Raw genomic sequence first — 24,061 nt, forward strand, 5'->3', positions numbered from 1 at the left:
ATTTATAAAAGATAAAAGCATGAAGCTCTTTTTTAAAATTAACATAGAATGTATTATTTGCCCCGGGGTACAGGTCTGTGAATCATCAGGCTTACACATTTCACAGCACTCACCATAGCATATACCCTCCCCGATGTCCAGAACCCAGCCACCCCATCCCTCCCCCCACCTCCCCCTAGCAACCCTCAGTTTGTTTTGTGAGATTAAGAGTCTCTTAAGGCATGGAGCTTTTAAACACCCAGCATGGAGCCTACTTGATTGATTGATTGATAGATAAGGCAAGCTTGGTTCTCAAAGATTAGTTTCATACTTGCAAACATTCTATTTTTAACCTCAACATGTATCACATAGATAAGTGAGGACTACTTAGGCAGCTATACTTAAAGATATATAAGTATATACTATACTTATCTGCTTTTATAATAAGGTCTGCGAACAAAGAAATCTATTTCTCTATTCAATATACATGTTAAAAAGGAAAGGCAGGTTTGCTCCTTTTGCCTTGTGAGATTTCACCAATTTATTCACTTTATTTTTTTTTAAAGATTTTATTTATTTATTAGACAGAGATCACAAGGAGGCAGAGAGGCAGCAGAGAGAGAGGAGGAAGCAGGCTCCCTGCTGAGCAGAGAGCCCAATGTGGGGTTCGATCCCAGGACCCTGGGATCACAACACGAGCCGAAGGCAGAGGCTTTAACTCACTGAGTCACCCAGGCGCCCCCATTTTATTCACTTTAAAGGGGGAGAAAAGATCTACTTCTCTATTTTTATTTGGTAACAACTTACCTGTCAGTCAGTGACCACTATACCACTGTAAAATGAGTTTTACATTTTACATACGTCATATAAAAATAACACAATTTTTAAAAATAAACATCATTAGACATTCTGAACAAAACTGTTATGGTCAAGTGAAATATCAAATTAAAGAGAACATATAAAGTATTTTAAATATGTCATGGAATATTGAAACTAATAACCTAGGATGAATTAGTATTAACTTTCAAAACTCCATTGGAATGAAACCCTTACACTATAACATGTAAGACTATGCTAAGGTTTTTATATCTTTAAGTTTCGTATACATTTGAACCTAAAATGTATACTAGCAAAGCATCATTTTCCTTAATAACAATGTAAGTGCGCCATCTAGTGGAAAGAGTTCCTACCGCCCTCGCAAGCTTAACATTTCAGAAAAGTATTAAGAGCAAAGAGTATTTCCAATGCTCTAATACTAGAAGAGATAATTTAATCAAAATAACATAAATAGTAAAAAAGAATGAAGATTCAGGCAAGGGAGAGAGAATTCCTCTTCTGAAACACCTTCTAAACCTTTCCATCGTATAAACTTTTCATAAACTTAATGACTTTAAAGCTTTTACCTCCTTGAGTTAATCAGAACCTGGTCCTCCTGGGGACACTCCGAATCCCTCACTTGACAGCTACTGATTCACTCCTATCCCAGATATTTCAGAGTAAAGAGGTGAGCTCTTTGCTCCCCTCACCGCTGACAATTACTTTAAACCCTCTTCTATAAAGCATGATTCCTTTGAAGTTCACACCATCTGACTTCAACATGCTTCATTCTGCCATCTACAACCCTAATTCCAGTTCTCGCTCACTAGCTCAGTCTTTTCCATTCCAAGACCTACCTTCATGTACAACCAACTGGAATGCACATGTCCAACCTCTGCACTAAGCACCAGACCCACGTATCCCTCCCCACGTGAAGTCTTCACTAAACACCTCAAATTCAGGGGCGCCTGGGCAGCTCAGTTGGCTAAGTGTCTGCCTTCAGCTCAGGTCATGATCCCAGAGTCCAGGGAGCGAGCCCCACATCAGGCTCCCTGCTCAACAGGGATATCTGCTTCTCCCTCTGCCCCTCACCCACCCCACTTTATGCTCACGCTCTCTCGCTCTCTCTCAAATAAACAAGTAAAACCTTAAAAAAAGAAAACACTTCAAATTCAGTATGTATAAAACTCAGCTTACAATCTACACACTTCCCCACCTTTGGCCATCATCAGTGTTTTCTCAGTCAACGGCACACACAACTAGATGGCTGCACCAGGCAGAAATGGAGGACACAGCTTTGTTACTTCATTTAGCTGCTCTCTCACCCAAATATCAGAAAGGCATTCGATTCCGCTAGATCAGCATCTCTTGAATGCATTCATATTTCTCAATTTCCCCTCTCACTGCCCTAATCCAAGCATCTGCTCTGCCTTAAGGAGATTCCACAGAACCTACTCACTCATCTCACTGAATCGATGCTCACATATTCTGTACTGGACCCTGCAATCAAAAAGACTTGTTTTCAAAGACCTTTATGCTTCATTCTCAGCATATGTACACAGCGAGGCACAAAGCAACTAATATTTGTTGAATAAAATATATGTCAGAGTGAAAAACTAATAAAGACTCAAATAATCAAATATCCTCCCTATTCTAACAACATGATGGTTTTACAGATGAAGTAGAATATTTATAATTACTGATATTAACTGTTCCTAGCCTATGGCCAGAATAAAATAAAGATTCAGTCTATGACCAGAGGCTCCCAACTATATACTGGAATTATGGCTTCAATGGTGCACTCATTCTCTTGATTATATATAGCAACAGTTTTAAACAGGGGATAACCATTATCTTCTGGTAGCACCTAACTATTTAGGCACATTAATGACTAGACAGATGAATAAGCACAGAAAAACAGAATTATTACCCTTAGAAGGATTCTAATTTCTTGTTCAATAGCAGATTGAGTTTCTGGACTCAGTTTCCCAGTATCACTGTAGGTCATAACTCCAAGCTAAAACAAACGAAAAGAAAGAAATTGAACAGAAACACCCCAAACCACTAATAAATGTAAACAGAGGAAGTACTATCCTATACTTAAGGAAACCTCATCAAGGGCAAGGAAGAAATTCAGTAGAGAAATTTCATCATTCTTCTGAAAGTGTAAGACTAAAAAGTATGAACAAGAGAGAAACTTTAAAATCCCAAGTATGGTTCTGAGTACGTTCTTAGAAAACCTTTGTCACTATTCCAAATCCAGAAATCCACAATGTAGTGTATTGGAAGTGCCGTGTGAAGCCATAGTGATAACGTAGGAGAGTGAAATACGTGGGAAGAGCAAAGTAAGCAAGCTCGGCAAACAGAAGTTTTAGGTCATATGAACAGAAACAGAATATCTTATCATTTGCTTAACTCATGACATACTATTATTGTTCAAGCAGCCAGATTGGAAAATGAATACTATCCTTTAGCACTCAAAAAAAAAAAAAAAGTTTAGTTTAGAATGAGCTGTGACAAATCTACTCTGAATGAGACAGGGGGAAAGTAAATGTTACCAATTTGTAACGAGAACCCTCTCTCCTACGGTGCCTGGGGTAGCTCAGTGGGTTAAGAGACTCACATCAGCTCCGGTCATGGTGCCGGAGTCCTAGGATCAAGTCCTGCACTGGGCTCCCTGCTCAGGTGGGAGTCTGCTTCTCCCTCTGACCATGTCCCCTCTCATGCTCGCTCTCTCCAATAAAAAAATAAAGTCTTAAGAATAAAAAAAGAACCCTGTCTCATAAGGAGGCACTTGGCAAATCATCACTTGATACATGAGCGAGGGGTAAATTAGCTATTACCATTTCGCTCATTCCAAATTTGGTAACCATCCGCTTTGCAATTTTCGTTGCATTATCAAAATCACTGGAAGCACCTAAAATTTAAAAATATACATAGACTCAATATTTAAAAATACTTTTAAATCAGGAAGCACAATCTGAACTAAAGCCATTCTTTACAGCCAACCTGTTGTGATATGGTCAGTTCCAAAAATAAGCTCCTCAGCCACTCTTCCTCCCATGCTAACATCCATCTGCGCAAGCAGCTGAGCTCTAGTTTCGTTCCATCTGTCATTCTCAGGCAAGAGGGACACCTAGACAATTGGAAACAAAGAAAAACTCCAGACACAGTTGGAAATGCTTCTATTAATGATCAGAATTATCATCTGGCTCTTGCTATAGCACTTCATGTCATGATGCTGACAGCTCAAAGACATTTAGTAGAGATGGTCTCAGGCGACTAACGACAAAACTGGCATTATGCAAAGGAAGAAAAATTCTTTATAAGACAAAAGTTCATTTTATGTGTCATAGCTATATAACCCTGCAATAGAATAATGCTGCAATAGGATGGACTTGTACCTAGGTGCCAAAAAAGGCTTAAAATGTCTATCGTTAGAAAGATAAGAAGGGGCGCCTGGGTGGCTCAGTGGGTTAAATAAAGCCTCTGCCTTCGGCTCAGGTCATGATCCCAGGGTCCTGGGATCAAACCCCACATCGGGCTCTCCGCTCAGTGGGGAGCCTGCTTCCTCCTCTCTCTCTGCATGCTTCTCTGCCTACTTGTGATCTCCGTCTCTCAAATAAATAAATAAAATCTTTAAAAAAAAAAAAGAAAGATAAGAAAATGAAACTTGTACTCAGCGAGAAAAATCTTAGAAAGACTAGCAAACCACTAACCTAGTTTCTTTGTGGAGGGGAAAAAGCAATGACATATTTAAGAATGATACTTTGTTGTCATTCCAGACTTAAATTTCATCATGTAAATATATAATATTTGAACTATTAGTATTTATTAGCAGGTAAGTTTCACAAGTATCTCTGATCTCACAATGGTTCAGAACATTAAAGAAGAAAGTTATCAGCAAACTTAGAACTTAGTTGAATTTTCTTTTTAATTATTTTCCTCAACAGTTTCCTACATAAGCTTTTAGAGAGTGTTATTTGAAAGAAAAGAAAAAAAAACAAGATACTTACATGTCCAAGTGTTGGCCCTCTTGGCATGATTGTAGCTTTGTTGATAGGCATTGCGTCCTTAGTGTAATATGCAATAATAGCATGACCGGATTCATGATATGCTGTGATGGTTTTGTTTTTATTGTCAATTTACACACTTCTTCGTTCAGGCTCTAAGGATAAAAATTTATTGAATAAAATTATTCCATTAGGAAGGCATATTTAGATGAATGAAACCCACTTGCCTTTAAGTAATTCTTAGAGTGACATGACTTAATATCATTATTAAGTTATTTTAAACCAAAATAACTTGCCAACTGACAACAAAATTTTAAGAGCTGTCCTCTTACTCCTTACTATCAACCAGGAAAGTTTAATTCTATTTCCAGAAAATAAATTTAAGTAAGAAATGTCACAGCTAAATTGTTCTGAAGCCAATTCAAGATTTAAAATCAAATACTGAAAATTAGCAAAATTTTTGTTTTATCTGTACAATTATTCTTTTATCAGCAATACCAGATAAGAATAAAAACACAGGGTACCCCCTGCCCCAAAGAGTATAATCATATAAACTGTATTTGTTCTGTAAGAGGTCCAGTTGTGTGGCTAGTTTTGAGTAAATATTTTCTTGCTCCTGTACCTTTCTTTCTTGTAATATTTTTCTCAAAAAGAATTTATTCTCTAACATAATGAACAGTGTAAGACAGGGGAAAAAAAAAAAGAGAGAGAAAACCTACCCATTAGAATTTTATCTTTGGAAAACTCTGGTTCCTTCATGGTAACCATTTCCTTTCCATCAATAGCTGCCTTTAATGCAGCCTGGTTCACAAGATTCCCCAACTCTGCTCCAGAAAAGCCAACAGTACCTCGAGCTATAATTTCTGGGTCCACAGCTACATAGATAAACACAATATTAAAATTCCAAAACGACTCTTCACAAATGACTCACATTCTGAAAGAAAATAGAAAACAGCTATCCTGAACTAGAACTTAAAATACTTATATCACTGTAACAACAAAATAAACTTACTTTTTCTAAAGGAAAACCAAAACTGCCATTAAATAGATCATTAAAATCCCACTGGGACACATCACAAAAGTTCTTAAATTTAAATAACTTTGTTAAAAATTTAAAAATGCAGAGTTGCCAGACATGATTTATAAACCTTCAAATTATGGCCTAAACAGTTACTAGCCTAAGCACAGCTGAGAATGTATACGCATAGACAACATTTTGTTTTCTGAATTTCATCTTGAAATTCTTTATACATAAGTATTTAGTATTATATGTACATTAATAAAAGCTCCCCTTATTAGAGGAAATATCAGGTTTTTTTTTAATTTTAAAATTTTATTTATTTTTATTTGAGAGAGAGAGTGAGAGAAAGCATGAGAGGGAAGAAGGTCAGAGGGAGAAGACGACCCCCCATGGAGCGGGGAGCCCGATTTGAAACTCGATCCTGGGACTCCAGGATCGTGACCTACGCTGAAGGCAGTCTGAGTCAGCCACGCGCCCCAAAATATCAGGTTTTATAAATTGATTCACCTATCCTTGAAAATACTACAGCTTAATTTAATAGCTGCATTTATTACTCAAGTGGGTCCATAATATTTTCATATGTTTGTCTTATAGTTTGCCTCTTTTGGGCCCAAAGTGATGATATTTTATGTGCTTTTTCTACTATTTCATATTTTACATTCATCTAAAAACACTTATATTTATCTGCAAGTATTATCTGAAAACTCTCAAGAAAACATTCTTTTTTTAAAAAGAATTTTTTTAAATTTTAAAATTTTAAATTAATCAAATTCACTAAATTTATTATTTTAATTCTGTTTAATTATTTTATATCTAATTATTCATTTGTAATAATTTCATTTATAATTATTTATATCTAATCATTTTAAATTTATTATTTATTTAATATTAATTAGATTTATTTTTAAATTTTTAAATTTTTAAATTTTTTTGAGAGAGTGAGCACATGACCAGGAGCAGAGGGAGAGGGACAAAAAGACTCCCTTGCTGAGCAGGAAGCCTGATGGTGGGGCTTGATCCCAGGACCCTCACAACCTGAGCCAAAGGCAACCACTCAACCAACTAGGCCACCCAGGAGCCCCACAAAAACATCCTTTAGCATTGGGATTCAAACGACAGAATGTCCTACATATATAATTATCAAGAAATAAACTTTTTAAAAAGGAAATACAAATGGAGAGAAAAGAGAACATAGATAAAACTGGTCTTCTGAGACATTTATCAAGTAAGGACCACAAATAGGGTGGAATGAAATATTACCATTACATAGAGAAATTAATAAAGTTTGTTACTAGAATTAGACTTACACTGATCAAACTTTATTTTATTGAGATACCATTTCAAAATTTCTGTTCGACCTTTTACATCTGGTCTTGGGACTGTAACTTGCATGCCAAAACGACCAGGACGTATTAAGGCACTAAAGGGAGAAAATGAGAAGAAAATATAAATTAATAATCTGAGTACTGAAGGTCAAGTTAAATAGGACTGACACTCTGAAGACAAGAGGGAAAGATAATGGCAACCAGAAGTTGGATGGAGTTTTGTTTCTTATTTTAATTCCGGGACAGCCAACATACAGTGCTCTGTTAGTTTCAGGTGTACAGTACAGTGATTCGACAATTCCACACATCACCCACTGCTCATCACAAGTGCGCTCCTTAATCCCCATCACCTATTCCAGCCTAGACTGGAAACCTGAATATAAATATTCAGAGCACTCCTTATAAAACATGGCTCAAGTAACAGTTTCAATAACCAGAAGGCAGAACAAAGGTTGATCGAGATAAATAGTACACAACCCTCATCAACAAAAACATGCAAGCTAGTCAGTCACTCAAGGAATAATAATTCTACAGCAGTCTATTATGAGAGCTACACTGTGATAGCTTCCTATCACAACTGCTCTAAGTATAGAATGTTAAACCACAGACTTAGGCAAAGATTAAAAAAAAACTATTAGATCAAATTAAAATATGAATACCTTCTATGACAAAATCAAAAATTTAAAACTGTAATACATTTTATTTTAAAAATGTTCTCCACCACCCCCAAACTTTTGTGATATAAAGTTGTCAGAAGATTCTTTTAACAACTTTACTGAAATTTAATTTACACATCACAGATTTCAAAGTACATAATCCAGTGGTTTTTAATATAGACAGAGTTGTGCACTTACCAAAAATCTAACTTAAGAATATTTTTATTCCCCCACTCCAAAAAGAAACCCCATAGCCACCAACAGTCACTCTCCATTCTTCCCTCCTTCTAGCAGCCACTAATCTACTTTCTGTTGCCACCGATTTGCTTATTCTGGACATTTCACATAAACAGAATCATATGTGATGTTTGGTGATGGGCTTCCTTCTCTTTTAAAGTTCATCTACATTTCAGTACGTATTGGTACTTGTCAAAAAAAAAAGTCTTTTAATACATACTTATCTAATGCCTCTGGGAAGCTTGTGGCTCCTATTATGGTAACTCCTTCACTGGGTTTAAAGCTGGTAAAAAAGAAGAAAAGTAACATTTCACTCAAAATTAAAACAATACACATTTAAAAATGCTCTACACAAAACTATCATTAAATTTAGTAACAGTAAAGAAAAAGGGACTGATCCTTTTTATACTCAAAGTGATAAGACATCTCTCTCATTTTTTAAAAAGAACAAATGTTACTAAGCCAGTACACTTTAATAAAACAATACATCACAAAGTCATCTATGATTACATGCCTTCACGGTATTTGTTCTACTTAGGAAGACATGACCTGACAGAAAAGGTTAGGGAACCTGACTAATTTGTGAAAAATTATTCTCAAGCTAACCAATTCAAATTATTTGCTCCTAGACTTCCCATTTGGTTCCAAAAGGCCATACATGGTTTTAAGAAGTCCTTCCTTTTCTCAAAGCAACCCCACCTCTTGCTCTTTATATTTTAAAAACTGATGCAAACTTTTATCTTTTTTAGAGTTTTTTTTTTAAGATTTTATTTATTTATTTGACAGAGAGATCACAAGTAGGCCGAGAGGAGGGCAGAGAGAGAGGGGGAAGCAGGCTCCCTGCTGAGCAGAGAACCCAATGCAGGGCTCAATCCCAGGACCCTGAGATCATGACCTGAGCCCAAGGCAGAGACTTTAATCCACTGAGCCACCCAGGAGCCCCTGATGCAAACTTTTAATCTACCACAACATTAAAATCGAGTCACAAACTGTAGGAACCACCAAACACTCTTTACGTCTCCAGACTAGTATTCTCAATAGGAACCATCACTTTCCTGTCATGCTACAATCAATGAAAAAAGGTACAGAGATCACCAATTAAGAAGAGCTGATATCTCAGTCACCCCATTAGTAATGGAAAGAACACAATACAGAGAATCCAGCTTGTCTTGACTTCATGCACAGGGACTACTCTGTTGCCTACATGTTTTTCCTCTTTCTTTTTTTTTAAGAGTTTATTTTTAAGTAATCTATATACCCCACGTGGGGCTCAAATGTACAACTCCGAGAGGAAGAGCTGCATGCTCCACTGACTTAGCCAGATGCCCGGCTATTTCTCGAATGTTCCCAAATATGTTACCATATCCCAAAGACAGACGAAGATTCAATTACCCATCCATTTCAGCAAGAAGCTGGTTTATAGTCTGCCTGGAATATGGATGCATTGGAGACTCAATTTGCTTCCCACCAACAGAATCTAATTCATCAATAAATATAACACAGGGAGCATTTGCTTTTGCTTCGCCTAGGAAAAGAGAAGAGATACAAATAAGTTTAATGAAATCAATGTTTTCTGAACAAAATCATGTAAATATTTAAAACCTGTAAGACTGTCAAAGGCAACAAAAGACATTCATTAAGAACAAAGTACATAAAATGAGATCTCTTCTGGGGCGCCTGGGTGGCTCAGTGGGTTAAAGCCTCTGCCTTCAGCTCAGGTCATGATCCCAGGGTCCTGGGATTGAGCCCCACATCGGGCTCCCTGCTCAGCAGTGAGCCTGCTTCCCCCTCTCACTCTCTGCCTGCCTCTCTGCCTACTTGTGATCTCTGTCTGTCAAATAAATAAATAAAATCTTTAAAATGAGATCTCTTCTTTTAAAACTGATTTAATAACAGTAGCCTCAGGAAAAAAACTGTACCATACAAAATGATATATAATAAAAACAACTGAGTATTCATTCTTTTGACTATACAAGCTAGAGTCAGATCTGAGGTTTACTATTCCTTAATTACATATAACTGAATTAATGAATAAGATAAAAAGGACAACAACAACAGAAAACTCAGCTTTTCAACAGGCCCCAACCTCACCTAACACTTCTAGCTCCTCTACTGGGGGAAAGTACATTTCTGTTTTAGATGACACATTAAATTACCTAAAACCAAAACCCCACAATGGTGAGGTCAACTATCAGTCATAATTGAATAGGAAATAAAGGGTAAGAATCCCTCTTCCCCTAAAATTAACAAAATTTTGTATCGTATGAAAGATACATTAAAACGTACTAAATAGATTTCTGATACGGCTGGCTCCCACACCCACAAACATTTCATCAAATTCTGATCCAGAAGCATAATAAAAAGGAACATCAGCTTCTCCAGCCACAGCTCGAGCAAGAAGAGTCTTTCCTGTCCCTGGTGGTCCAACTAAAAGTATTCCTAAAAGAGAAAACAAATTCACTGATTCAACTTAAAAAATAAAAATAAAACCTGATGTGAGCCTATGAAACAAATAGTTATTAATTAATGCATACATAGTTTTGAGGTTGAAAGCACATGACTATTATTTTGAAACAAAGCAAAACATGTCTCTGGTAATGATTCACTTCGGGAACTTCTTCAAAACTAATTTCCCTCTACCGTGAGAGAATGGACCATAATAAACTTATTTGTCATTAAACAACTAAGATAAAATTCACATAAACACAGATTAAAAGATTAAGCAACCAAATGTGACACATGAACCCTTGACTTGATGTTCTTCCATAAAACACATATTTCAGAAACTCTGATGAAAATTTGATTTGGACATCTGAGGAAAATTTGAAAAAATTCCAGAGTACAAGATATTAAGGAAATAGTATTCAATTTTATTTGGTAATATAAATTATTCTCTTTAGGATAATGTCCTTAGTCTTAGGTGACACATAACAAAGTATATAGAGGTAAAGTAGTTCATTTCTACAGCTTTGTAACTTTTCCTACGTTCGAAAATCTTCTTAACAGCAGTACATTTTCTATAAGTTGGAATAACAGATTTCTCTTGTCTCCATGACTTTTCATTTTTCATTTTAAAAGGCAAAAAAAAATGCCCGGCTAGCTCAGTCGGTAGAGCATGAGACTCTTAAAAAGGCAAAAAAAAACCCTATATTAATTGCTATATTTTAACATAAAAAAACTCTTTTTAAAGGAAAGGTGTTGAAAAATACCCTTAAGACTACCCTTGTATCACCATGTTATTGTCATTCTTAACTGGTTTAAATGGCAGAATGTATTTTTGTAAATGAGAATTTTCCCACAATTTTATAAAATATCCCTTGTGATTAGAAAGCAAAGTGTTTAACTATTCTATGACTTTAAACTTTAAACTTTCTGATGTTATAGTACTGATTTTAATAAATGAATCCTAAATTAGCAGAGATTCATACCAACACTTTTATACACTGCTGAACATTGTCAGTAGAGATAGTGGGCGGTTTAGAAACAAACCTTAAATATGAGTGCCACCTTTAACTTACCAATTCCATTTCTAGAATTAGAACCCAGAATAATGAATAAATAAATGAGTAAATCTAGAATTTATTCTGAAGAGATAATTAAGGATGTAGGCAAAGCCTTGAGATAAGATGATCATCACAACTGCTGATTTTATTATTTTCATTAAAAATGTCTGAGTATAGTTGACACACAGTCACATTAGTTTCAGGTGTACAACATAGTGATTTGACAAGTTTAAACATTATGCTGTGCTCACAAGTGTAGCTACCCTCTGTCACCATACAACACTATTACAGTATCACTGACTGTATTTCCTATGCCTTTTACTCCTCTGACTTACTCATTCGACAACTGAAAGCATTTTTCTCTCTTTCCTCTTCATACATTTGGCCCAGCCCTCACACTGCTAATTTTAACCACAAAACACTGGAAACCACAAAACACTGGAAACTGTCAAAGTTTAAGGTAAGTGATTACAGTATAGCATGATCACATAGTCCAAGGACACCACAAAGTCATTACAATCTTGTACCCAATTCTAGCATATGGTTTTCCCTCACTCCAACAAACAATTCTCCAACACCAGTCGGGCACCCTAACATTCCAATCAATTCTGATGCTACCTACCTGGAGATAGCATCAAATACCCTAAGTTAAGGACTTCATCCCAAAAGACTGAAGAATACATACTAATTTGTGGAAAGTTCCGGCCCTCTTATCACATGGTTGATTCTCCTGGCAACCAGCTGCTAACCTTAGGTGTGCTCTAAAAGTCGGCTCATTAATGGACGAGAAATCTATTACTGTCATCAGTGTAACACTACAAGAAATGGGACTAAGACTAAATATATATTTCTACTTATAAATCACAACAGTCACTAAAAGAGAAAACATCAAAGACAAACAGGACTATTCCACAAATTAGTATGTTTTGAGGTCATCAAAGATCCACACCCACTCCCATGATAACAGAGTGAGGAGGGGAGCCTGGGTGGCTCAGCCAGTTAAACATGAGACTTCGGCTCACCTCACGACAGGGTCGTGAGACTGATCCCCGCATGGGGCTCTACACTGAGTGCACAGTCTGCTTCAGATTCTCTCCCTCTGCCCTCCCCTCACCGGCTCCTGCACTTGCATGTGTGCTCACTCACTCTCTCTCAAATAAATAAATAAGTAAATAAACGAATAGGCTAAACAACCTTTTCAGATGGAAGAAAAATCAAGGGGTGCCTGGGTGGCTCAGGCAGTTAGGCAGCAACTCTTGATTCTGGTTCAGGTCATGATCCGTCTGGCTGAAGATTCTCATTCTCTCTCTCCCTCCGTCCCTCCCCACCGCCTGCTCTCCCGCTCTCTCTCTCTCTCTCTAAAATAGTTAAAAAAAAAAAAAAGATTAAAGAAAAACCTAAATGTGTAAACCTGGATTGAGTCTTAAACCTGGATTTGGGGTGGGGCATGGGAGGACCTCACTACAAAAGGTATTAGTAAGAGAAATGCAGAAATTTGAATATAACTAAAATTTCATAATTAGTTCTGGAACCGTGTGAAATTTCCTGACTTTAATAACTATACTGGAGTTATGTAATAGAATATTCTTCTACTTTAGGAGATACATAACGAGGTATTTGAGGTTAAAGGAGCATGATATCTACGATTTACTCTTAAACAGTTTAAATATACATTTATTTAAGAAAGTGAGCAAATGAGACAAAGTCCTAAGAAACTATTGAGTTTGGTTAAGAGTACAGAGAGTTCTTGCACTATTCTCACAATTTAAAATCTGAAGTTATAATAAAATTCAAAATCCCCCTCCTCTCAAAAACAGGTTATACAATGGTATGTTCAGAATGAAGACTTATTTGTAAAATAGCCACGAAGAACTAAACTTTAAGCTTTTAAGTTGGTAAAAATTAAATTAGCAATGGAATATAGTATTTTTTTTTGAATGTCAAGTCATGGATAAAGGGAAGGGACCTTACCTTTTGGAAGTTTACCTCCAAGCAGAGTAAATTTTTGTGGATTTTTCAAGCATTCAAGAAACTCCTATAATTCCTGTTTAGCTTCCTCTACCTAAAATGACACAATTTATCAAATGATTATAAATAATGATTAGATTATCACAGCCTCCTCTTTGAAAATAATAAATTGAACTGGAAATTAACTAGAAGACTCCCTTACAAATGCACACACAAAAGGGTTTTCACCCAACTCCTTTTGCCAATTAAACGGTCTCCTTAAATATCTGAACAAAAAAATATTCTTAACTTCTTAAATTTTTGAGAAATAGTGTTTCCCCAGTTAACAAGGACTTACATTCACAGCTCCAGTTAAATGTGTCAGCAGCATCTGACATAAACAGAAAGACTCACAAGTTTCAAATCCAGAACTTTTGATCTGGTTTTATAAGCTTCAGGGCAAATTATGTGGGCTTAATACATATCAATGAAAAGGGAGTCTGTGTGTTTAAGTTATAACATTACTTTGTGATTAACTATTAGATTATTTTCATTATAAGGAATTACGACTAGATCATAAATGACTTAGTTCCTTAAAATGTCAAAGGATGGAGACTATAATTAAACTAAAATTAAGCTATAGTGTATGGATATTGTTTTGCAAATGGTTGTAGCAAAAAAAAAAGTTAAACGATTTAATCCCGGGGTGCCTGGGTGGCTCGTTCCTTAAGCGTCTGCCTTTGGCTCAGGTCATGATCCCAGCATCTTGGGATCGAGCCCTGCATGGGGCCCAGCAGGAAGCCTGCTTCTCCCTCTCCCACTCCCCCTGCTTGTGTTTACTCTCTCGCTGTGTATCTCTCTTTCAAATAACTAATATCTTAAAAAAAAAAAAAAAAGATTTAATACCCCCAATACAGAAATCACGTAGAATTAAGATCTCTCGCAAGAATAAAGCCCAATTTGGTCAACAAAGATGGCATGCAGAATATTAGCTCAACTTTAAAAACTCTGATTTAAGATTAAGAAAGCTGCCTATCAGGGCCGCCCAGGTGGCTCAGTCAGTTAAGCGTCTGCCTTCGGCCCAGGTCATGATTTCAGGATCCCAGGACTGACTCCCACATCGGGCTCCTGCTCAGTGCGGAGGTCTGCTCCTCTCCCAGCTTAGCTGTCTTTTGCTCACTTTCTCTCAAATAAATAAAATCTTAAAAGGAAAAAGAAGCTGCCTATCAGAAATTAGTTAGCATACAACAAGAAGTAACAAATACAAATATGTAGAGCCAGAACGGTATCAAAGATGAGTGCAGAAGACCAGATATTAAATACTAGTGGTGGCAGTATGCTGAACTGGAAAGCAAAGACCCTTAGAGAGGAGAAACCGCCATGACTTGGCTCTACCACAGAATATAGACCTTGTGTTCCAGACTTAAATTTTTGAAGGAAAACAAAACAAAACCAGACATCATTAAAAATGTTAGCTATCAATTTAAATTAAAAGCACATTTAGGTGTGTACTTTCATGTATTTATTTTAAATTACGCTGGTGTAATAATAGGTTTGCAGCGAATTTGCAACACTATATTAGACAACTTTAAATAGTTCTCAGTGGGGAAAAAAGAACTCAAGTACATTGGTCACGGTTAAAAAGAAACTACCTAGACAAACCGTAAGTGACTCTTAATCTCACAAAACAAACTGAGGGTTGCTGGGGGGAGGGGGTTTGGGAGAGGGGGGTGGGGCTGTGGACATCGGGGAGGGTATGTGCTATGGTGAGTGCTGTGAAGTGTGTAAACCTGGCGATTCACAGACCTGTACCCCAGGGATAAAAATACATAATATGTTTATTAAAAATAAATAAATAAATAAATAAATAATTTAAATTAAAAAAAAAAAAAAAAAAAGAAAGAAAAAGAAACTACCTGACAAGAAGTGTACCAAAACATGAAACATCTCTGGGCTGAAGGGCATTATGAAAATCCAGAATTAAACTCATGACTCTCTTAGATTCCTAGATCATTTTCTAGGACTTTCTCTAGGAAGTATACAATCGTTATTAAAGAGTAAATGAGTTTTTTAATTAGGCTTAAAATGGTCTTTGAAAGATACTGATTCAATTATTAAAACTTAATAAAATGTTTGTAAAGTTAACATTTCTAAGTAAAGTTCTGTCCACCCCTAAGGAGAAATGCATACATATGTTCACCAAGAAACATTAAAAAATATTCACAAGACCACTCTTTAGGCCAAAACTAGAAACAACCCAATGTCTACCTAATGGAGAATACACACTATTGTGACTCATAGAATACTATGCAATGGGGATGAATGAGGTAAAACTTCACGTAAAAACATGATGGATCTCATAAACATCATGTTGAATGAAAGAAGCCATATACACTACATGTATTATGTTTATGTAAAGTTCAAACACAGGCCAATTAATACATGTTATGAGACAGAACAACAATATGCTTGCAGTAGGAAGAAAGGGACACTAGGAAGTTTCTGGTAATATTTTATTTCTTGAGCTGGGTGCCAATAATATACTGAGTTCACTGTGTGAAAACTTACTAAGGTACAGATTTGTGATTTGTACAGTTTTGTGTGAATGCTAAGCTTCAAAATTTATGTTTATAAAGAGATCTGGGGGGGCGTCTGGGTGGCTCAGTCAGTAAAGGGGCTACCTTCAGCTCAGGTCATGATCTCGGGATCCTGGGATCAAGCCCTACATCAGGCTCTCTGCTCAGCGGGGAGCCTGCTCCTCCCTCTCCCTCAGCCACTCCCTCTGCTTGTACTCTCTCACACACTCTCTCTCAAATAAATAAATAAATAAAATCTTGGGGCGCCTGGGTGGCTCAGTGGGTTAAAGCCTCTGCCTTCGGCTCGGGTCATGATCCTGGGGTCCTGGGATCAAGCCCCGCATTGGGCTCTCTGCCTGCTTCCTCCTCTCTCTCTGCTTGCCTCTCTGCCTACCTGTGATCTCTGTCAAATAAATAAATAAAATCTTTAAAATAATAATAATAATAAATAAATAAAATCTTTAAAAAAAAAGTCCTCTCCAAAAAATAGAAAAAAATTATGCATATAAAAAGATATCTGGCCCTTTATCTATTAAAAATACATTTTCTAAATATTCAAAGATATCAATATACTAAAAGAAGGCCAAAAGGACATCTGGTCAATGTAAAAACTAAACTTACATTCTCTGCCCAAGCTTTGTGTCAAGAAAATTCCCAACTGAGGTATATAAAATCTATATAGAAGAATATAGTTTAGGGATCAAGGCAATGAATGAAGGTATAAAAGCCCTCTATTATGTATTTTTTGGCAACTATTATATATAAAAATTACTCCTCTATAACCAGAAATTCTAGGTAGGAAATGAAATTCCTATACTAGCTCTTAAGAGTCGGTAAAAACTGATCACAGGTACCACCTACTGACCCACCTATTTTGGTAAATGTTATAAATTACATTGGTCTATATAAATTTAGATTCTATAGGGATGATAGCAATATAAAATTTAAACAGTAATTATAATATATGTTTAGATTAGCACAGAAAACTGTGATAATCTATAAACTTTGTGATGAGCCCTTTCTAGCATTATCAATACGTCTTCTTTAGCTTCATAATCAGACTCATTCCAAAAGAAGTGTAGTCCATTGAGTACTGAAGTATATACACTGCAGGGAGAAAGGAAGAACGCCTCGCGGACCATAATCTCAGCACAGGTTCAATGGAGAGCAGGCTGACTGCGCATCTTAAAATGGGCAGGACCCTCTGCACTAATCAGTTTTCAAATACTCACCGCACCAACCTCTTCCTCAATTATTCTCTTTTCCCAATTCCGACACGGCTCACAGCTGTTTAAATTGTCAATGGAAGGGAAGGACTACTTGGTATAAAATTATCACAGTGACTCCTGGTACTTTATTCCCTGATAGTTGAGGTTGTGAAAAATATTTATGCATAGATAGGGAACAGAGTGTGGAAGAGTAGCTGCTCTCATTCTACTCCACATGAAAGTGGGCTTTTGCCTGTCAAACAAGTCAGGCACGTGAATTCTCAGGATCTTTGCTCTCTCTCTTCCTCTGGCTAGAAGTGTCCTTTGCTCAAATACATACATGGTTTAGGCACAGCTGGCTGGCTCATTCAGTAGAGCATGTGATTCTTGATCTCAGGGTTAAGTCTGAGCCCCATGTTGGGTGTAGAGATTACTTAAAAATAAAATCTTAAAAAAAAAATACATGCATGGTTTACACCACCATCTTCAAATCTTCACTCAAATGTCACCTTCTCAGTCAATAAGACACTGAATATCCCCATTTAAAACTGTGATCTTTCTCTCAAAACTCCCAATCTTCTTCATGCCACTCCATATTTTTCCCATAAGACTTCATCACATTTGAGCATTCTCTATTATTTCCTTATATGCGATATCATGGTTTAGTTTCTGTTAGAAATGACAGCAGAGATTTATTTCTTCTGTCCTAATACCTAAAAGAGGGCTGGAGAATACACAGTGAAGCTAAAACTTCCAAGGTTCTAATCATGGCTTTGTTTCTTCTAGTGTCCAGCCCCACCCAGGAGCCCACCAGAGTGGCCTCGTACAAATGACAGTGCCATCACCCACAAAATTCCTAAGTATTTAGAAGCCCTGTGTCAGACATCAGCATCAAAGACCATACTGCAGAAGCAAAGATGCACTTAGTACTCTTGTCATTTAGGGAATTACAAGAGTTTTAGCGCCTCAAATTGGAGGCAGAGACTAATAAATATATTTTCTATTTTATACCTTTAAAATCAAATATTGGCCTTATATAATTATATAATATTTGAAGACTAAAGGGTAAACTTTTTAACTTAATCCTTTAACATGTTCAAAGTTGACATTTTTCACCTGGACGGGATCTACTGCAGAGTCAAGCCCCGATGTTGTCCGGAAGTGGACTAAAGAGAAAAAAAACAATTGTTTATATACTTGAGGGTTTCATAAATACCTTCATAAAATACCTTATTATTCAGACGTAAGAAAGTACAGAAAATTATATCTAAGTTTACATACATTAATTCATAGTGAAGTAAAAAAACTACATCTTCCAGATTTCTAGACCATGTTCAAGGAATAAATGACTCACATTAAAATGACATCTTAATTTTTTTTTTTAAGATTTAATTTATTTATTTGACAGAGAGAGATATGGTGAAAGAAAGAACACAAGCAGGGGGAATGGGAGAGGAGGAACAGGCTTCCCGCAGAGCAGGGCATCTGATACTGGCTCGATCCCAGGACTCTGGGATCATGACCATAGCTAAAGGCAGACACTTAACGACTGAGCCACCCAGGTGGCCCTAAAATGACATCTTTACACCTTCCAATTAAAATGAAAAATTATTTCCCTCTTCTCCTATAATATCTAACAAGAGAAATTTAAACCATTCTTAAACTCACCTCTGCATAAAAATCACTTGAGAAATGTATTAATGCACATTCCCAGGCCACGGCCCAGAACTTCTGGTTTGTAGATTTAGAAAAAGGCCCAGGACAGTTTGCATTTTTAACTATCACCCTAAATTATCCTGATACAACTGGTCAGGGATGCATACCATGAGATACACTGCCTTAAACCTAGCATAAAAACAGCACTAGCATTTTATTTAAAAAGGGTAAACCTTAAAAGAGATTATTTCACTTTTCATGCAGCCTCCTCCTCTAGCAACTGTTATTACTTGCCCTCAGATGATATGTATCAGTAATGACATCATTAATAACAGTGAAAGCTTGGAAAGACAGTAAAATACTTCAGATCAACTACAGGGAACTATTACAAAACTTTCTTAAAACCTCTCCCCTTTGGTTAAACTTCCCTACTGAACAGATGTAAGTGAGTAAATAGAGCAATTTCTAATTTCCTCAGAAAAAGACAAAAATACTGTCTGTAAGACAGAAATTTAGATGCCAAAAAAAAAAAAAAAGATCAGTAAGCAAAAACAGAGTTTTGTTGAAAACACTTAACATAGCAAGAATACACAAGTTGGCAGAGCAAATGTAATATAGTAATTCTACACTGGACACTAACAGTTTTAGCCCACTACATTGTTTATTTAAGGATCTACACAGAGGGACTTTATAAATTATGCAAATTAAATTTATAGCCAAACCACCTGAACCTTATAAGAAATTATAAGGCAATGCACTTCACATTTTGATATATATTTTTGTTTAATATAAGAAATTAAGAAACATAAAATAATAGCCCGAACTAACCCCACCCCTCCAATATCGATCATATGGTGTCCCTACACTGGTTGTGTTTTGAAAATAAGGAGACAAAAGAAGGTGACTCTAGCTATAAAAAGAATATTCCATATACATCAGACCAAACCAGAATCTGTAACAGTGTCTAAAAATCAGATCTTATGGATATTTTTAAAAAGAATGTTCATTTCTCCAGAGACGGATCATCCACGTCATCGTCATTCTCGTTTCGCATCACCAATGACTCCCCAAACATCAAAGACAAATTCATCTGGGAACGCAAAGTCTCTAAGAGTTTCGTCAAGTGCCACAGCAAATTCATCTGGATTACCTTTGTCCTTACCAGCTTCAAACATTGTGGTAGCTAAATCGATATCTTGAATTCCCATGTACAATTCAAGAAGATCATCAATCTTTTCAATTGCTTTTGTCTTGGTTTCGGAGGGCATGTCTTCCATGGAGGCAGGACCCTTTGATCTCAGGCGAAGTGTCTCTCTTCCAGCACCAATTTTTTCTGCTGATGATTGTCCAGCTTTTGACCTTGGCTCTACTTCAAATGCCTTCTTAGGTTCCATTAACTTCAAGGTAAAGGATTCACCTTTTTTAAATTCCTTTAATTTTTCTGCAACATCATAATGACGCCACCCAGTGATATTTTCTCCATTTATGGATTCAATATGATCCCCCACACAGATGGTTTTAACTGCATCAATTAGGCTACCATCTTTAATTCTCTTTATAAAAGCATAGCCAGTTCCATTTTCTGTAATGGTGAGACCAAGTGAGTCCTCAGACTTATATACATTCACTTCTTTTTGGTTCCCTTTCACATGGGCAAATATGAAATCTTCAAGACCTACATGCGATCCTAAGAGATTTTCCATATCAACTTTAGGTGTGTTTTAATACCGCCTGGATGGCTCAGTCGGTTAAGCATCTGCCTTCCGCTCAGGTCATGACCTCAGGGTCCTGAAACTGAGCCCCACATCCCGCTCCCTGCTCAACGGGGAGCCTGCTTCTCCCTGTGCCTGCTGCTCCCCATGTTTGCACTCACTCCCTGTCAAATAAATAAAATCTTAAGAAAAAAAAGACTATTCCTGGATGTTAAAATCTCATCTAAGGTTTGATGCCACAAAAAACTTAAAATATCTGGGGTAACAGGCAAGTTCGGGGATGAAGTCCTGATCCAGACCAACTGTTATTCTTTAATTGTTATCAGTTTTTTCTCTCAAGGCAACCAGTCAGAAAGAACAGAAAACACGAGTAAAAACTGAATAGCTGAGAAAGCGACAGGAACTACTTAGGATGGGCATTATTACTTCCTTTTAGACTGGTAAACTGAGAACTACGAGAATCGCTTCAGGCAATTCTTTTTTTTTTTTTTTTTTTAAAGATTTTTATTTATTTGACAGAGAGAAATCACAAGTGGGCAGACAGGCAAGCAGAGAGAGAGAGAGGAGGAAGCAGGCTCCCTGCAGAGCAGAGAGCCTGATGTGGGACTCGATCCCAGGACCCTGAGATCATGACCTGAGCTGAAGGCAGAGGCTTAACCACTGAGCCACCCAGGTGCCCCACTTGAGGCAATTCTTAATTGTATACTAAATTTATGTGTGCGTGCGTGTGTGTGCGTGCGTGTGTGTGTGTGTATATATATATATTTTTTTTACATTTTATTTATTTGAGAGGGGGAGAGAGAAAGCACACACGTGGGGGAAGGTACAGACGCTTTGATCCCAGGACCCCGAGATCATGACCTGAACTGAAGGCAGATGCTTAACCAACTGAGCCACCCGGGAACCCCAAATTTTTATATATTTATGTATTATATATAAACTTTTCATAACTTTATTAGTGTGTCTTTGAAATAGGGGACTATTTCACTTTGTATTGCTATTGTAAAATTATTCTACATGTTTTTTCAATTTTATGATTGGACAGGTGTAATTTTCTAGAAGTCTGGAAAACCAACCATTAACAGAAGCTAAGCTAACATTTTTGCTCTAACCTAATCCCTGGAACATTAACAAAATATTGTTTTGTCAAAATATAACTTGACATTCGTACAGTCTCTGAAGGAACTTTTCTTGTAACCCACAAAGCAATGTAAATATAATGAGGCGTGATAATGCAGTTGGCATGTAACCATAACAGATTAAAACTTTTCTACCGCAATGCAAAAAACCACCTCAAATTGACCCAATCTGTGAAGTGTTGACTTAGGAAAGAAAGGCCTAGACACCAGAACAGTAAATGCTGGGGTGCCTGGGTGGCTCAGTGAATTAAGCCTTTGCCTTCAGCTCAAGTCATGGTCTCAGGGTCCTGGGATCCAGCCCCACATCACGCTCTCCGCTAAGCAGGGAGCCTGCTTTCCCCTCTCTCTCTGCCTGCCTCTCTGCCTACTTGTGATCTCTCTGTGTGTCAAATAAATAAATAAAATCTTTAAAAAACAAAAACAAAACAGGAAATGCTACTTCTCTCCTGTCTAAGGCAGACTATGAAAAAAAGTCGAGTATTTAAAAGATTAAAAAAAAAAAGATAAACAAAAAGAGCCTTTACCAGATAAAAGCAAGAATTAGGTTATTGATGGTAATCATATTCCATCAAATGCCATTTTGGAACCTGACATTCTTTTGTAGAGTTGCCATGATTTCCTTTCAGCACCCTATTATCAAAAACCTCATGAAGGCCCTCACGCTTCTGTCCTTGACTCTGGTTCTCATTTGAGAAAAGGGAGAGTGTCAACAGGTATTTCCATTTTGACACAGCTTAAGTTACAAATATAATGGGATATAACCAATGGAAAGGTGCATATGTGTTAGAAAAAATATGTGTAACCACTTAAAGGTAGGACTATGACTTCCTTTTAGATATTCTTCCCAAATATGGATGGTGTCTAATCAACTTACCATTGGTTTTTTGCGCTAGGGCTTGAGCTTTCAGAAAACCCTCTGCAAAACAGTTTTAAATGCATCTTGGTGAGCTTCAGGTATATTTTTGGTTTTCATGAGTTTGTCCAAACTCTCAACATCTGATCCCCTGTCCCGCAACAGGAACCCCTAAATACACAAACAAGGCATTACTATATAGATAACACTGCCCAATAATAAAATGATCACTTACAAAAAAAAATCCTTTCAAAAATTCTAGAATTTCTAGTTTTTGTTGACCATCAGAAGAATTACACTAAGACTCAAAAATAAATTACTTAATCAATGGCAAGGAAACTAACCCTGGAACTTACACTTCCATCAGTCGATTAAGAAAGAAACTCTCTGTAAGAACACTATACTGAAAACAGTAGGTCGCCTGTGGACTCAGGGTTCTGATGGTTTGATGTTCACACTCCTTTATCTCTACTAGAGGAAAAACCTCATTAATTTATTAAATGTTTATTGAGTACCTTTTACAAACTTGGACTCGTATAGGTTGTGAAAATGTAAAGATAAATAACCAATGATCAGAAAGAATGTCCTCAGTCTACTGGGGAGAGATAAACAAATAACTAATTTTTTGAAATCATTTTCATATTATGTTAGAAGGTCTGGGAGCACCGGGGTGGCTCTGTCGGTTAAGCATTCGACTTTCGGTTGTAGGTCGGGGCATCATCTCGGAGTCACGGATCAAGCCCAACATCAGGCTCGAGCTCAGCAAGGAGTCTGCCGAAGATTCTCTCCCCTCTCTTTCCCTCCCCCACCTTGCTCCTCCTCTAGTCGCATGCATTCCCTCTCTCAAGTAAAGAAGATCTTAAAAAGAAAAAAAAAAGAGGTTCTAGGTCTGGTGGTAAAATAAATGCTACCTCAGAAGTCAAGAGAGGCGTCACAGAGAATAGGATTTCTAAACCACAGGGAACACAAAGCATAAACAATCTGACAGAGCCATGAAATAACAGGCCTTAGCAGTCGGGAACGGCAAGCGATCTCGTATGACAGGACTTTAAATGCCAAGAAACAAGCGCAGCAGAGGTTCAGAGGGGGCCATATTTAAAGATGAGAACAGAAAAATGGTTGGCAGAGGCCAAATGGATGCTACAGCAGGAAACTGACAAGAAAGCAGGGGAATACAATTACTACATTAAAACATTTTAGACAGATGGTGGGTTGGTGGCAGTGTGGAGGCTGGACTAAAGGTAACCAGGAGACTAAGGGGTGCCTGGGAGGCTTAGTCAGTTAACCATCCAACTCGACCTCCACTCGGGTCATGACAGCAAGGTCATGAGATCAAGCCTCACCACTGAGCTCCACGTTCAGTCAGGCTCCACACTCAGCAGAGTCTGCCTGAGATTCTCTCTCTTCGTACCCCTACCCC

At 37.1% G+C, this 24,061-nt stretch overlaps 1 protein-coding gene and 1 pseudogene across 3 annotated transcripts in view; both read right to left on the minus strand.

The window, feature by feature from the left end:
- LOC125107142 (PDZ domain-containing protein GIPC2-like) overlaps positions 1-20,673 on the minus strand; it is a 32,349-nt gene extending 11,676 nt beyond the window's left edge. The window contains exons 1-2 of one of the 3 annotated variants that reach the window (XR_007129470.1): positions 19,897-20,673; positions 8,969-8,989 (exon numbers count right to left, since the gene is read on the minus strand). Coding sequence is in view for 1 of the 3 variants with exons in the window: in XM_047741914.1 (XP_047597870.1) it covers positions 19,975-20,640 (666 nt within the window). In the remaining 2 variants the exon portion in view is untranslated. Of the gene's footprint in view, positions 1-8,968; positions 8,990-19,802 lie in introns of those variants that run through there. The other 2 variants (XR_007129469.1, XM_047741914.1) reach the window with 2 other exon arrangements.
- LOC125107143 (ATP-dependent zinc metalloprotease YME1L1-like) overlaps positions 1-24,061 on the minus strand; it is a 51,864-nt pseudogene that overhangs the window by 1,476 nt on the left and 26,327 nt on the right.

Source organism: Lutra lutra, chromosome 8 (genome assembly GCF_902655055.1).
Source record: "Lutra lutra chromosome 8, mLutLut1.2, whole genome shotgun sequence".
Classification (NCBI taxonomy): Eukaryota; Metazoa; Chordata; class Mammalia; order Carnivora; family Mustelidae; genus Lutra; species Lutra lutra.